Raw genomic sequence first — 17,165 nt, forward strand, 5'->3', positions numbered from 1 at the left:
AAGTAGAACTATATAAGCTATTCATTGTCGGGTAATTAAAAATTTAGCTACTGAAATTAGACCTTAAAATAAAAGTTTATTTTCAGTCCTATTAATTGCCAAAAAGTCTGTTAAATTTCTTTATAGTTTTGGCTCAGTTCTGTGGTTTCTGATTGACAAACCACAGTGCCCTTTGCAATAATGACTTGAATTTAAAAAATCCTTCCTTAAGAAAAGAGAAACATGGGATAAAAAAAAAAAAGAAAACGGGAGCTGAATTTTTATAGGGCTTTTATTTTTTAATTGTCAAGGTAGAGAAAGATGATGCCTATCCTTCCAGACATATCATATTACCATTCCTTATGTACTTTATTTCTAGTCAAAGTGACCTAATGCTTTTCCATGTACATGTAATGTCTTCTCTTTCCTTATGTACTCCAACTGTTCCCCATTCTTGTAATGCTCTCCTTTCTCATTTCTTCCTCTTAGAATCTATATATTCCTCAGAAGGTTCAACTCAGGTGTCAACCCCTATGCAAGGCATTTCCTCATTCCTTCATTACCCTCCATATTACCTTTTATTTATTTGGCATACAGTTATACATACAATTATCTTTGTACATTTTTTGCCACATACTCTCCAGTCGAATATGAACTCCTTGAAGGCAGCAAGAGTGGTATATGTGTGTCTGTCTGTCTCTCTGTGTGTACTTGTGTGTGTGTGTGTGTGTGTGTGTGTGTCTTTGCTTTTTGTATCTCCAGTGCCTATTGAAATGTCTTGAATACAGTCTGAATGCTTCTTGAATTGAATGGAATATGCCTTCAAGCGTTCAAGGTCATAATGAAAACATGGATATTAGAAGAATCCCAGAAAATGTCAACAATTAGGCTGATGAAGGGGAAAAAAATAGAGCAATGGAGAATTTACTTGTATGTACACTAGAAACCTGAACTCTAGGGCTTAGGTACTAAAGATAAATTCAGAAGAAACCTTAAGACATGGAAATCTAAGAACAGCAGCTACTGTTCACAGCATTTTTGTAACTATAGCTAATATTCTGTTAGATGTAAATTTTAATTAGATTCCTCTGGGTCACAGTTCTGTTAGCCTTTTATTTCTTTAGCTGAAAGTTGAAAACTATCTTTAGTTTTGGAGTAGAAATAAAATTTAGGAAGTCTGCTGGCATACATGGTTATTTTAAAGTGTATAGCTATTTTATTTGGAGGAAACCAAAAAACAAGTGAGGATATTTAACAAAAAATCTCTCAAACACTAAAGCAGACATGTTCTCAAATCATCGAGGCCTAAAAATTATATGTGTTGATATTAATGACTGCATAATTACAACCATAGGAGGTAGTTTGTGGTCAGATTTTAGTTTTTCTTTTGGTCACTGAAGATCTAGATACGTTTGGCTTCTTAGGGAACCCTAATAGACTATATAGATTTCATATTCAAACAAGACATCTTGAAATGAAAAATATAGTGCTCTGGTTCATTAATAGAAGCTCATTGATTTTGTCACAATAAGTTATGCTATTAAAATTTATAGCTATATCTTCCTTCACCCTTCACTTGTTGTAGCAGAGTCCTACCCTAAATCCCACCAAGAAATGTAATAAATCTCTTTGATTCTTCCTTCTCCTTCTTTCTCCTCTATTTGCCTCTTCTTTTTTCTCTTTTATTCATGCATACAATTTTTTCTATTCAGCATATTTTTATTGAAAATATTTCTCCTAAATTTAACAAAGGTCCAACAAGTTACATGATTTTCAAAATTATTGCATTGTTTTATTTTGACCATTCTAATAATGTATTGGTATGCCTATATATTCATTAAATGAAAATAAAATGTTATAGGCATAACAACTATAATAAATGCCACCATGAAGGTAGGTGAATCTGTGTTCTCTTTTCCTCTCCACACCAGAAGGGGCATTATCATAACACCTAGTGGGCCAGCTCAGAGGTGGGACTGTCTCCTTTAGAGCCTCCTGCTACGTCCTTGCCTTTGAGCAAAAGGGTTAAAGTTCAGCTATGACTTAATAGATACAGAGAGGTCTTCTCACCTCTCATGCCAGAACTTTGGGATCCTAGTGTAGAAAGCCTATGAAATACAAAACTACTCAAGAACATTCCTCCTCTTCCCCAAATACACTCTGATCTCAAATAATGTCATAACTGCTGACAAGAGAAACAAACTAATTTATAAAAAGAAAATTGGTCTTACCATCAGCAATGTGGGATAGCAAAATAGGAAATGGTACTTTTTTTAAGTTCCACCCAAACTGATGATTGGAGGAGAGAAAAAAGAGAAAAGAGATTTTCCTAACTTGACAGATCATAACCAAGGGAGGGAGACTTCACTGCCACTTAAGCTGTTCTAACCAGTTGATTTGCTGCGATCCTATCTGCTTATGGATGATAACACTGGCCATCCCAGGGGGAGGTGGCTTCTTTGCCATTCCTTGATCAGTCATGTGATCTCAGTGGCCAAGGTTCCTGTTTTTCTAATTGTCCCACTGCCCTCCTAGACATAGCTCCTTTTCTATTAGGTAGTCAGTCAACAGGTATTTATTAAATACTTACTATGTGTCAGGCACAGTGCTAAGTGTTGGGAATAAAAAGAAAAGTAAAAAATATGAGTATCTAAGATTTCATCTCTAATCCTTAAATCTGGAGTGATGTTTCCTCCCTCTTCTTTAGGGCTAAATTGTGTGTGTGTGTGTGTGTGTGTGTGTGTGTGTGTGTGTGTGTGTGCGTGTGTGTATGTGCATATGTGTGTAAGGGGAGGAGACTATACTTCCTAACATACCCAGCTGTCATAGTTCACAACACTTGGCCATTGAGATTTTCAGCAAGCTGTTACACAAGTTGACCATTTAAAAATAACAATAATTTGCTAGGAATTAATGCTTTCCGAAAGACAGATTTTAAAGTAATTTGCAAGGAATTTGACTATGCCCTCGTCTGGAACTGTTGAACCTTTCTTTGATTGTTGCTGCTACCTAAATCATATGAAAATAAATAAGTAGTAGTGCCATTGCTTTTCATGCATCATATATTGATTCTTGGTAATAAAGAAGGATAATCATGTTCTTTAGGTTAACCAGCAGCATTGTGCTTTTTAAGGCTGGGCATATCTTACCACTTCTAGAAGCATGTGTTTGTTTTGCCCTTCTCATTTCTCTTAATTAAAAGTAGTGATGAATGTGACATCATGTGTCATCTTACCCTACAGGTTTTTCTTTTGAATCCTCAAGGTAAAATGCCACAATGAAAACATTTCCTAAATTTTCACCATTGATGGCACTGAGTAACACAATTATGTCATAGCTCTGGACCGTAGCAATTTGAAAACCTGAGTTCTAGCCCCAAAGCTACCACTTATTCGCATGTCCCCAAGGAAAGTCATTTGCCTCTTCATGTTTCAGTTTCCTGTTTGGTAAAGTGGAAATAATATTATGGGCCTTGACTTCCTCAGAGGGTTATTGTAGGGATGTTATAAGATAATGCACAAGTGCTTTGTAAAATCCTATACCTATGTAAGTGGTACTACCATGATTACTGATAGTGGTAACAAAAGGTTGTACAATATTTTTCCCCCACTGCCTTTGTTGTTCAGTCATCTTCAATTGTGTCTGACTCTTCTTGACCACATTTGGAGTTTTCTTAACAAAGATACTGGAGCAGTTTGCGATTCCCTTCTTTAGCTCATTTTACAGATGAAGAAGCTGAGGCAAACAGGGTTAAGTGAGTTGCCCAGGGCCACATGGCTAGCAAGTGTCTGAGGCCAGATTTTAACTCAAGAAGATTAATCTTCTTGAGTCCCAGCCACACACTCTATCCACTACACCACCACTACCATGCTTAATTAATCTTTGGAGACTCCATTATCTTGTAATGGTATAGAATAGTTAAGGAATACATCCATTTAAATCTGCTAGGGAAGGTTACATATGTACTGAAGACACTATTCCACTTGATCTGGTTGGGTTTTTTTTTTTTTTTGGATAGGCGATGGGGATAAGTGATTTGTCCAGAGTAACACAGCTAGTGAGAGTTATGTGTTTGCAGCTGGATTTGAACTCCAGGACCAGTGCTCTGTCCACTTTACCACCTGACTGCCCCTTGATCTGTTTTTTTTTTAATACTAGATTTACAATGATGCATCTGCCCACCCATAGAATCTATTCTATTGTGATGGCATTTGATGTTAAGGAGATATGTGACATAATTTCTTGGTAATGTTGTTGTTTTAATAATGTTTAAAAGGTCTTAGTTTGTGGTGTTATTTGCTCAGTTTTCTCCTGGGAAGAAGAGGATATCGCGTGGGAAAAGATGAATGCTTTAGCATGGCAAATTCTACATCAAGCTATCTTTCTTACAATAAATTAATAAATCCCTGGGAATTGCTTCTGTTTTTGTTCTTGCTGTTGCCTTTAACTTATTTTTTTAAAATGCATCTGAATTGTATCCTTCCAGATCTGATCTAGAATGCAAGTCATGTCCAACTTAACATTTGCCACTTATTTCTTCCTTTTGGCAGGATGACGAAGTGGTTTTGCAATGTACTGCGACCATCCACAAAGAACAGCAGAAACTATGTTTGGCAGCTGAAGGATTTGGCAACAGGCTGTGTTTCTTGGAGTCTACTTCCAATTCTAAGGTAGGCAGAATGAATTTGGCTTAATTTGAACAATGAAGTTTACTGACTCTGGTAATGTTTTCTGTCATTTACCAACTTTCTCCCTCTCAGACCTCACAAAACACTTGCTTTGCAGCCCTCTCATATGTTTATCGTGTAATGCTGTGCATTAAGGTTATTTGTGTTAGTCTGTTTTTCTCCTTTTAGACTTATGTAAGCTCTATAACAGCAAGGAACAATGCCCAGGGTTCTTCTGTGCAATTAGTTACACTAAATTCTAGTGAATTAATTATCAGCACAATTCATTTCCTATAGAAATAGCAAATAAAATTGACCAAGAGAAAAAAAAATCATCAGTTTTTCTAAGAAAACAGGCTAGGTGAAATAGTATGCAGCAATTTTAATAATAATAAAAACTTAGTTTTAGCATTTTAATACTTTGTTGTTAAACTATATAACAAGATTTAAACATAGATGGTTTTAAGAATAATTACATTCTTCTCTGAACATGAAAATATAGAACTTTTTTATAAGTGCATGTAGGATCCTAGCTCAATTGTCTGAAAGAACCTTAAAAGTCATCTACTTCATCTTCTCATTTTATAGATGAGGAAAGTAAGATGTTGGGAGAGTAAGTAATTTTTCCAAGGTCACACACATAGTAAGCGTCTGAAGTGGGATTCAAACTCAGGTCCTCTGATTTTAGAGCTAATGTCCTTTTTGCTATACCAAGATATCATTTTTCTTCTATTTTTTCCCCATTTTTTATCTTGTAATTATCAAGCATAGAGGCATTTGGCCCTTTCTATTACTCAGGAGGCAACATTTATTAATTTTTTGCCAGTTGGTTTTTTTAGCATATGGTCATATGATAAAGAAGCTGGCTTTAATTATTGTATAAAAATTCTAGGTAGCCTAGAGATCAATTGCATAGATAAGTTGTCAGTAGCCTAAACAATGAAGTAGTACTAGGTATCACATTTTAAATTGGCCAACTATGACTCATTCCTAGTCTCTAAGCCCATATTTCCAGTAGGTGATGATGCCCTAGTTACTGGCAATTTGTAGCTTTATTTATGATTGTCTTGTCATTTTTTATGCTAAAAAACCCCTACATTTTAACAAAGCTTTGGACACCAATCATCAAGAACAGAATATAAAAGCAATAACAGCGCAACAGCACAGATCCAGCTTATCCTGATTCCTTAGTCCCTTAATAATAAAAATAACCTAAGAACCCATGAGTAAGTTATGATAACAACCAAATAGTAGCTAAAGATAATATGGTTATAGGGGATAGAGCACTAGACTAGGAGTCAGGAGGCCTGGGTTCTGGCTCTGTTTCTGCCTCTAACTAGCTTGGGTAAGAACATTCTAGGCCTAAATTCCCTTATTTGCAGATTTGAGAGTTGGGATTAAATAGTGTTTCCAAGGTCCCTTCATGCTCCAATAAATAAATAAATGTTCCATTATTTTTTGTTATTTGGCAATGGTATAAAAGGGGGAAAAGGGGGTATTTTAGTTCATTACAACATTGAAATGAAACAACGTCAAGATGTGACTCATATATATACAATATATAAACTTGAGTGTCAATATTCTCTCACAGACACTTTGGCATTGGACTGCCCTTGGCAGAAAATTCAGTTACCTAATTTTTTTGTACTTGGCTTATCCTGCATTTGTTATATAGATAGGAAGAGAAGAATGATTGTTGGCAATAAATGCTCAGCTACTGAGTGCTATGAATATATATGTATGTGTATACACACACACACACACATAAATATATATTTTATATTTTTTTTCTGGAAATCATCCAATAAACATTTTAAGTTTCAGAATCTTTTAATCTAATATATGACTTGCTTTTCCAGGATAACCATATTCCATGGCTTTAGGATATTTATTAAAACTGATCTAGACCTTCTGTCTGTGGGAGAATTGCTTAAATTTCTGCACAGAGTTGCCCAAAGAAAATGTATGCATTTTAATTTAAGGATATGTTGTCAGTCTGAAAATCCATAGATTTCTTTTTGGTATGTATTCTGTTTATTTCAATTATGATAAAGAAATTGACCTTTTGGCTTTTAGAAGAAGTTCTAAACTGAAAGTTATTCCCTTTAAATCAGAAATTCCCTCTCTTGGTGTTAAAATTATAGGGGTCAAACCATAATTAAAATATTCATCTTGAATCTCAGATTTTGTTTTTAATTGATACTTAAAAAAATTAGAAAATGACTCTGAAAATACTAGATGTCCAATCTTGGCTTTAACATATATATTGTATATATAATCTATAATGTATATATGTGCATGCACATGCACACACACAGATCATTCATTTCAAGGATACATTTTCAGCATATTGACATACTTGCTCTTCTCTCTAAGAAGCCTTCTCTGATTACTTTCTCTCCCAGTTCGTAATAATTTTCCTCCCACTTGGACCTCACATAGCACTTTGTTTACTCTTCTTTCACATACCAATCACGTACTAGTTTTATTAGTTATTTCTGTATGTGCTATTTGCTCTTATTACTCTGTAAGTTCCATGCTCTATTTAAATGTCATCTTCCTCAGTGCTTAGAAGAGTTCTCTATACACAATCAGTACTTTAAAAAATTGTTCAATTGAATTAAACCGAATTTTTCCTTGACTGTATTTCTTTTGTTCTCCAAAAGACAGTTTTTTCCCCCTTTTCATTATGTCTTCTTCAGTGGAATGTTTACTCATTAGTTTTCTGTTGTTTGTCATCAACAGCAGTTTTGAATCTCTGAAAGTTTGGTGTGCAGAACTAAAGAAATTTTTTTTTCATGGGCAATCTGAGAAGTGCATCATGTTCAATTTATTTATTTATTCAATTTTAGTTTTTAGCATTCACTTCCAGAAGATTTTTTTTAGGCAGTTGGGACTACGTGACTTGCCCAGAGTCACACAGCTAGTGAGTGTTATGTGTCTGAGGACAGATTTGAACTCAGGTCCTCCTGACTCCAAGGCCAGTGCTCTATCCACTGTGCCACCTACCTGCCTCTCCATATACTTTTGAGTTTTAAATTTTCTCTCCCTTCCTTCCATCCTCCCTCCCCAAAATGGCATACAATCTGATACAGGCTGTACATATACATTCCCATTAAACGTATTTCCACATTAGTTATGTTTTAAAGAAGAATTAGAACCAATCGGAGAAATTATAAGAAAGAAGAAACAAAGCAAAACAGAAGAAAAAAAGAGCAAATAGTATGCTTCGATCTGCATTCAAACTCAATTGTTCATTCTCTGGATGTGGGTAACATTTTCCATCATGAGACTTTTGGAGATATCTTAGATCCTTGCATTGCTGAGAAGAGCTAAGTCTATCAAAGTTAATCATCACACAATGTGGCTATTACTAGGTACAATGTTCTCCTGGTTCTGCTCACTTCTTTCAGCATCAGTCCATACAAGTCTTTCTAGGTTTTTCTGAAGTCTGGCTCCTCATCATTTCTTATAGCACAATAGTATTCCATTACATTCATATACCACAACTTGTTCAGCCATTCCCCAATTGATGGGCATCCCCTCAATTTCCAATTCTTTGCCACCACAGAAAGAGCTGCTATGAATATTTTTGTACATGTGGGTTGTTTTCCCATTTTTATGATCTCTTTGTGATATATCCCTAGAAGTGCTATTGCTGGGTCAAAGGGTATGCACAATTTTATAACCCTTTGGGGAAGAACTGAAGAAATTTCAGCTGTTTATTATAATACCACTGATTTTTAAAATCCCACTAACCCTGATAGAGTGGTACCTAGCTGCAGTGTCCTAAAAGCCCAGGAGATGGAGGTGCTTATCCATTAAAGCAGACCATTTCTACTTTAGTTTTGGTTCTAGGACAGGGGAACTACTGGCTTTCCTGGTACAGTTAGAATAAACCACAATTTCATTTTGGAAATGTTTTTCCCCTGTTTTTCTTTGTAGAAATTTTGAGTCTAGATCTAAGCAGCATGTTGGTGGGATGTTTCTTGATGTACTTGGTACTATCTTGAAAGAATAGGGTTTTGCTTTATATGGTAGACAAGAAAATAAATTGAAGAGTTCTACCTGACTGATAACTAAATTCGTATAGTTTTTAGATTGGAGAAGGAATTGGTAAACCACTCCAGTGTCTTTGCCAAGAAAACCCTAAATAGGGTCATGAAGAGTTAGGCATGACTGAAATAACTGAATAACAAGTAGTTATTAGGTATTTAGGTAGCCTGAAGACCTCTTCTATAGTAAGTAGTTTTAAATGATGTTACCTCTGTTTTAGGTAATGAAGAATATTATCTCAGTATATCTGTTTCTCAGTTTAAGAATTCTGATGATGTTGTGGACAGCTAACTCAGCTCACCACAAGAGCAAGGATCCTATACTAACTCTGAAGGGATAAGGCCAGCTTAACCTTCTATCTCGAATGCACATTGATGAGGCGGGAGACAAGATGGAAGCAACTCCGTTTAATTTTAACAAAGCATTCACTTAAGTAGTAAAGTAACAGGAACTTCTTCTCAAGTTACGATGACGTAGAACTCATGCTGTGCTAAGGACAGTGCATTCACATCCTGTGCACTTATCTGACTCCAATCCCAGATAAACTGATAATGACCATACAATAATTAGGGGACTTAAAGATTGTTAAAGATCCATATAATGGAGCACCGAACCAGGCAACCTTTGCTCATAGATCAGCACCCGAGAGGGGCCTCCACCCATCAGTGAGACCTCATGAACAGCCTGTGGCCCTCTACGTCCTTACAGATTCCCAACATGATGAACTTTAGTTTTCTGATGAGCTTTTAGTTTGGTTTTTTTTTTTAGTTTTTTTTTTGAAAGTAGAATAGCTTTTTTGCCACCATTAACATTTTCATTCCTAAGGTGAATACAAGTAATAATTTTTCTTATTTGGTGTATGGTTTTTCAAGTAAGAATTGTATTCTTGTAAAATTGGCTCCTAGTGGACATAAAATAATATTTATAAAGCATTTTACAAACATTGAAGTGATGCATTATTTCTAATATTATTACATAGAGGTAAACAAAATAGTGGAAAACATTCCTTTATATTCATTAATCCCTTTTCTTCAGTTGTTCTTATGCTGTTTTTAGAAAATCCATTCTAAAGGGAGGGGACTGCTACTGTTTCTAGCTACCCAATATAGGATGTTTGAAATTATACTCCTAACTTTCATAGTGGCCAGTTTTCCTTTCGGTCAGGGCAATAGTAGAGTACCATTCTCCATCCTTTCTCTCTTTAAACTTTTCATTTCCTTAATAAATTATTTTTGGAGAAAAGGAAAAAGAGATGCAAATAGATAGGGAAGTCTCTAAATAATGATTGAATATTTTAGGTACCTGCCATGGATTCCTTAAAGATGCAATTTACTCTTGGTGTCCAATTATAATCAATTAGGCGTGTGATACAAAAGAATTGATCAGGCTGATTTTTAATAAATATTCATGTACATTTCCATAGATCTAAGAGAAGTCTTTTGATCAACCCAAACTGACAAAGTGAGTCGTGAACTCATGAAAAAGGTGAGGTACCATTTGATTAAGCTTTGAGCATTTAGACAACGCATGATGCAAAACTACTCTTTTGTGAAAGATTTTTGCACGGAGTTTAGTCTGAAGATTTCATTAGCTTCCAGCCTCTGTTCTTTTCATTTTTCAGAGTCAGGAGAAGCTACTTTCTTCAACAGCAAGAAAATGCCATTACATAAAAGGATTCTATTTAAATGAAACTAGAGGCTCTTACCTATCCACTGTAATATCCTCTACAAAGAGAATCTTGTTTTCAGTTCCTCCACACACACAAAAATAAATCATGGCTGCTGCTCAGTTTGCTTGCTAAGACTGATTCAAAAAGCCTAGTCTTTTATTCTCTGTGTAGATTTATGCTTCTTGAACAGAGAAAGAAAAGTGAAGGGATTGAATTAGGCGATCTCTGAGATCCCTTCCAGTTTTGTATTCTATGATTCTAAGGCTGGTCTATAATTAACCTATGCAGACTGAAGCAGGAGACCTTAGTTTGTTGGTTTGAAAAGGCTTTCAGATAGGAGAGTGAGCCTACTAACCAAAGCATTAGGGAGAATGGTCAATTTTTAGTAAATTCCCAAATTTATTGGGAAATCATGATGGCACATTGTATAGTAATCTTTCATTTTTACTGACATCATCTGAGAGTATTTATTATTCACTCTCATAAAAATGTATTGTTGATTATTAATAATATATAATCATTGAGATGATCAGGATGAACTCTTCTTATTCAAGTGAAACATTTTAGTTAATAAAAATGTTAGTACAAGGGTAATTGCCGGTGATTAGAAGCCATTTAAAAATGGAATGTTGTATATAACAAATACTTATTCAGTTATAATTTGATTTGGACAAACATTTATGAAGTATCTATTGTGTCCAAAGAACTGAACTAGGTATGGGGAGGGGGGAGATGTAAGGTTTAAGTCACAGTGCTTCTTTCATGTCTTACAATCCAATATGGTGTTAAAATGTTTATAAATAATTATAATACATAGTAATACATGAGAAACAGAACAATAAAATTTTCTTTCATCTTTTAGCTCACTTGCAGCATGCCCCACAAATGTTTTCCAAATTAAAATATTCCTTAAAGAGGTCTTTAATAAGTGACTTCACCCCATAAAACAGTGTTGTTGCTCCTACATGGAAAATATAGTATGTATAAGGAAAATAGATATTGCAAATTAATATTTGGAACAATTTAGTTCAAAGGGGAGGAAAAAGAAAGGAGGCAGTGACAGAGAAAGAGCCTTAATTTTCAACATTTATCCTGTTGTTTGCTTAGGAGCACTTGTGCTATATTTATATAATTTTTTTTTCTTTTTCCTGTTATTCAAGAGAAAATGAGGCAAATGATGGTTATGGAGGAAAGGACATTAATTTTATTGTAATTCTTTGTGAATGTTCAATTTGTTTTATATAACTGAATCATAAGTAAAGCAGAATTCTGGTATACAAGGGTAGTTAAAAGTAAGCTCCAGGTACTTAATACTCAAATACTTAAATGCTGCATTCGGGCAAAAAAAGGGCAGTGCTGAATCATAATAAGAAAGAAGAATGACTATGAATAAGACAATGAAATAATTTCCTGAAAATAACTTTTCTCTGGTGTTGGCATGATTATTTTAGCTGATGCCAAATATAAAGCTAAAATAAAATACAGGTGGTTGTTGGAGAGAGTGTTGTATAACTGCTAATACCACCTAGTGTGTTAGGCACTGCAATCAGAGATGGGGAAATCAAGAAAAGATACATAATTCAAAGTGAGAAGTGAAAATTAATTTCTTTTAAAAATATTAAAGTATTAACTATTTTAGGAAGTATCTCAGTGGACTTTCCTCTGAGGAGCTAAAATTATCTTTGAAAATCATTAAAGGAATTCTAATACTATATCTAGGAAAAGAAGGTAAGAACTATATTATTAAAATTCCCAAATATGTGTATCCTGCCCCAACCTTTCTGCTGAGGTCCAGTCTCACATCTCCAACTGCCTTTCAGACATTGAATTCAAACCCTAAATAGATGTCCAGGAGACATTTTAAACTCAGCATGTTCCAAACTGAACTCATTATCTTTCCCCTACACCTCTCCATTGCCCACTTTCTTATAGCTTGCAACCTAAGTATAACCCTGACTCCTCACTATCTTACACTCCCATATCCAAGTTGTTGCCAAGACCTGTAGATCTCACCTTTGCAACTTCTCTCCACGACGTTTCTCCCTCTCTCCCCCCAGCCTTCTCTCCTCTGCTACTGCCAACTTTCTGGTGCAAGCAATCATCATCCCATGCTTGGACTACCGCAATAGCCTGCTGATGCGTCTGCTGCCTCTAGTTTCTTCCCACTCCAATTCGTCCTCCATTCAGCTGCCAAAGTGATTTTCCTGAAGCTCAGGTCCAACCATGTCACCTCTCTACTCAATAAACTCAATGGCTCCCTATCACCTCTAGGATCAAATACAAAATTCTCTGTTTCAAAGCCCTTCGCAACCTAGCACTCCCTCACTCCTGTTTTTCTTGTCTTCTCACACTTAACTCCCCACCATATACTCTTCCATCTCTTAACACTGGTCTCCTTGCCATTCCATGAACAAGACACTCCATCTCACGGATCCAGGCATTTTCTCTGACTGTCCCCTATGCCTGGAATGCTCTCCCTTATCATTTCTATATGCTAGCTTTTCTGGCTTCCAAGTCCCAACTAAAATCCTATCTTCTACAGGAAGCCTTTCCCAACCCCTCTTAATTCTTGTACCTTCTCTCTACTATGATTTTCTATGTATCCTATATATAACTTATTTGTACATATTTGTTTATTTGTTGTTTCCTTTACTAGACTGGGGGCTTCTTGAAGGCAGGAGCTATCTTTTGCCTCTTTTTGTATCCCCAGTGCCTAGCACATAACAGGCCTTTAATAAATGTTCATTGACTGACTATTAGAAAAGGAAAAATGCTTAGTTAATAACATTTCAAGCTCTATAGTTTTGTGTATTGTACCTCTTAATGGGCAAAAATATATGTATGATCACAATAAGTTGATAATTCTTGGCAGTCTAAGTCTTCTAAGTGCTTGCAGATAATTAGATAATGTGACACGATTCCCTAATTGGCATGTTTAAATGAAAGAATTACAATTAGAGTCTGTGTTAGGGGGAAAAAGCTTTCTTCTTTGCACTAGAGAGTTAGCTAATTCCAGGGTGTCAATTTCAGCTAGAACTACATATTTTTGGAAGTTACACCAATTATCATACTTGTTAATTTTTTCTACTTTGACCCACAAAAGAAGGTATGGCCATTATCCTTCTGCTTTAAACAGTTAATTTTACCTGCAAATAAGTAATGCTTCCAGAGTAGCTGGAACTACATATTTTTGGAAGTTATACCATTTATCATACTTGCTAATTTTTTCTACTTTGACCAACAAAAGAAGGTATAGCCATCATCCTTCTGCTTCAAGCAGTTAATATTACATGCCAATAAATAATGCTTCCAAAATAAAGTCATATTTAATGACTATAATAGGCTAATCTTGTGTAAATGGATGAAGGATATTTTTCAAAGGGGCCTTTATAGTCATGCTTAATTTAATATTTTAAATAAGAAATTATATTTTATATTCTAATATATAATTCAAAGATTTTATTCCTTTATAGGCAATTTATTTTATATGTATACATACATACATATATACATATATGTGTATGTATGATTGTAGGCAAACAATGAACAATAAGTCACACACTGGAATTCTGATCTCTTCAGATTACCTTAATCAGGATAATCAAACATTTTAATAAATTTATTATACTGAAATAAATTACATGTGATACACAAAAGTTTATCTTTAAATTACTGAATTTAAATGTTTTACTAGTCATAGATATGAGAATGTATTAAATTTTTAGTATCTTAAGTATTATGGAGTATGCAATGGAAACAAAGGGCATTGTTATAAGTCAACTAGCTTATAAACTAATTGGGGAGAGATGTATATAAAGACACCTCAGAAAAGGAGTAAACAGCTTATTTGTTTGTTTATTGGGACTGGGTCTCCTTATTTTGACTGAGCTGGAAGTGCAGTGACCGTTCATGGGCCTAATTCCGATGCTAATTGGCACGGGAGATTTTATGTGCTCCATTTCTGACTTGCACTAGTTTACCTCTTTTTAGGCAGACCGGTGTCCCTCTGGTCCCCAAGCTCATAATATTAATGCTGGACTTAGTATGGACACCTGATTGACTTTATCCCTACTATAGTGCAGAACTCCCAAACTCAAGTGATTCACCAGCAGCAGCCTCCCTGGTAGTAAGACTAGAGGTATGTGCCACCACACCAGGCAAAAAGACAGAGTATAAACCAGTGCTGGAATATGAAGGCTAGACTGTAAATGATATAGGACTTCAGAGAAAGAAAAGATCATTTTGTACTAGACCAGTCAAGGAAAATTTCTGGATGAGTACCACTTGAGATGAGCCTTGTAAGTAATATAAAAGAGGAAAAATGGGAAGGGAAAGAAGAAGAACATTACTATGCTAATTGAGTGTGTGGAGAGTGGAGCTTGAGCTGAGTTTCAGAGGAAGTGTATCGTAATTCATACTCAGTAGGCTTGGAATCTGCTGAAAGGGGGCAGTTATGATTGCTGGGTTGCCATCAGTGATCTTTGATGAACTGTGGAGAATGGGAGAGGTGCTACAATATTAGAGAAGCAAATTATTGTTTTCAAAAAACTGAAAAGGATGAAATCTTCACACAATAAGCTGATGACCTTGAGATGCTGACATTGAATCAAGAATATTTGGCAAATGTTTGGATATCAGAGGTTAAGAAAAAAGAGTCAAAGATAACTTCCAGGTTTCAAACGTAAGAGAATGAGTTAATAGCATTTTCACAGGCAGAAAAAGTGGTGTCAGAAGGAGAAACAGATCTAAGAGAAAAGATAATAAACAAGATTTTGGACATAATGACTTCAAAATACTGGTGGAGAATCCAGATAAAAGTTTCCTGAAGGCCCTTGAACATGTGAGTCTGGAAGTCAGAAGAAGGGTTAACACTAGAGATATGGATTTGGGAGAAATTTTCATAGAAGTGATAGTTTAAGCTGGACCTGAGGACCAAGGGCCAGATATTTGGGAACTTAAGATGCTTTAAGAAATTTGGAAAGAAGACAAAGAGCCAGGAAAGGAGTCAGAGCAGGAGTGATAGGAATTGGGCCAAAAAAGTATGGTGACCCTGAAGCTAAAGAAGTGAGCATCTATTGAAAAAATATTGATAGTCAATTATGTTTAACAACAGCAAATAATGAAGATACACATATATGGAGAAATAAGAAGATTCAAAAGGATACCTTGCTTAGTGTAAGAAGACAGAGGTAATTGATGATGGAATGAAGATATAACTACTCAATTCTTATTTTGCATATATTGTCCTTTACACAAGAACACTCTTTGTAACCAAAAGGACAGAATAACAACAACAACAACAACAACAGCAAAAAAGACCACTAGAGATTTTAAGCCTACTTGGTCTTGATTAGCTTAAGTCACCAGGCCAGATCAACTAGAATACAGAGTAGTGAAAAAAACAACTGATGTGATTGCTGAGTTACTGTAAGTCACCTTTGAAAGATTATGGAGAATGAATGAGGTACTATAAAATCTCTGGGTACAGCTATCAAAAGCTTAAGAGCAGCAGTGGATTTTGACTGGGATGATGAAAAGTCTTAAGATTATTTTATATTGAAGGAATATGAGATATTTAACACAAATAGAGAGGGCTTGGGTGTGGGGACAGGATAATTGTCTTCAAGTGTTTGTAGGGTTGTTAATGAGAGACCAGACTCATTTTGCTTAGCTTAGAGAAGGAAGAGGTAGGATTAATGCTGCTTATAGGCCGTTTAACGTTTAACAGAAGTTGGTTTACATGGCCACAGGATAGAATGGATGCTCAGTGAGGATACAGCACTGGTTCAGGCAGACATAGCCTTTTTTTCTTTGTAGACACAGAAACAGGTTTGGTCAGTGGAATGCAATGACTAGATGGTAGTAATACATCTGCCACATTTGAGGGGCACTAATTCCTCATCGGATGACCTTTTTCATATCCTTAGGCAGGGGTAGGGAACCTGTAGCTTCGAGGCCACATGTGGCCCTCTAGGTCCTCAAGTGCAGCCCTTTGACTGAATCCAAACTTCACAGAATAAATCCCCTTAATGAAAAGGATTTGTTCAGTAAATAGGCAGAAGTAGAAGAGAATCAGATTTTGGCTCAATATTAGGAAAGCTTTCAAATAATTAGAGCTATCTCAAAATGGAAAAGGTTGCCTTTGTAGGCCACCTTTGGGTTTCACCTCTTTGAAAGTTTTTAAGCTGGGTAACCACTTGACAGAGCAGGTATAGAGGGGATTCATGTTTAGACATGAGATGTCCCAGATGGTTTCAGAATACCTTCTAACTATGACATTCTGTGATTATGCGAGATAGGAAGTCAATAGAGGTAGAGGTATTGTTGAATAGTAGAAAAACACAACTGAGGTAGTATAAAATAAATTTCTGTTGAGTAACATCAGTTTGGTTTCATAATTTTTCCTATTAACTTTCATCAGCCCTGGAGAAGAAGCAGAGACAGTGACAGTTACCCAGAGATATAGATTTGAAAATCAGGTTGGAAAGAAATCCTAGGAGAGTAACTATTAAAATGTTAAAGCAGCAGATTACAAGGTTATGGCTGGGTATGGATGCTGGGACAATATGTATGGTTAGGAGATATTAGTGATGCCAAATAAGGGTCAAGATTTAGTGTGAGGGAGAAAATGGAAGAGTTATAAGGATATTAGGTTATGGTAAGAGAGTGGAATTTCAAAGTACTCCATAGCCCTCTGTAGTTTCTTCCCTTCCCACTCTCAGTCCCACACTGTCCTCTCTTCTCAAATCCTTTGCCACTTGTCCTATCAGGCTCATGTCTTGTCAAACCCCAAC

At 35.6% G+C, this 17,165-nt stretch overlaps 1 protein-coding gene across 1 annotated transcript in view; it reads left to right on the plus strand.

Moving 5' to 3' along the window:
• RYR2 (ryanodine receptor 2) overlaps window positions 1-17,165 on the plus strand; it is a 794,727-nt gene that overhangs the window by 204,892 nt on the left and 572,670 nt on the right. Inside the window, 1 exon segment of the mRNA XM_078156251.1 lies at window positions 4,530-4,649. Within this exon segment, the coding sequence (XP_078012377.1) occupies window positions 4,530-4,649 (120 nt within the window).

This window comes from Phascolarctos cinereus, unplaced genomic scaffold (genome assembly GCF_003287225.1).
Source record: "Phascolarctos cinereus isolate Bilbo 61053 unplaced genomic scaffold, phaCin_HiC Scaffold_5;HRSCAF=322, whole genome shotgun sequence".
Lineage (NCBI taxonomy): Eukaryota > Metazoa > Chordata > Mammalia > Diprotodontia > Phascolarctidae > Phascolarctos > Phascolarctos cinereus.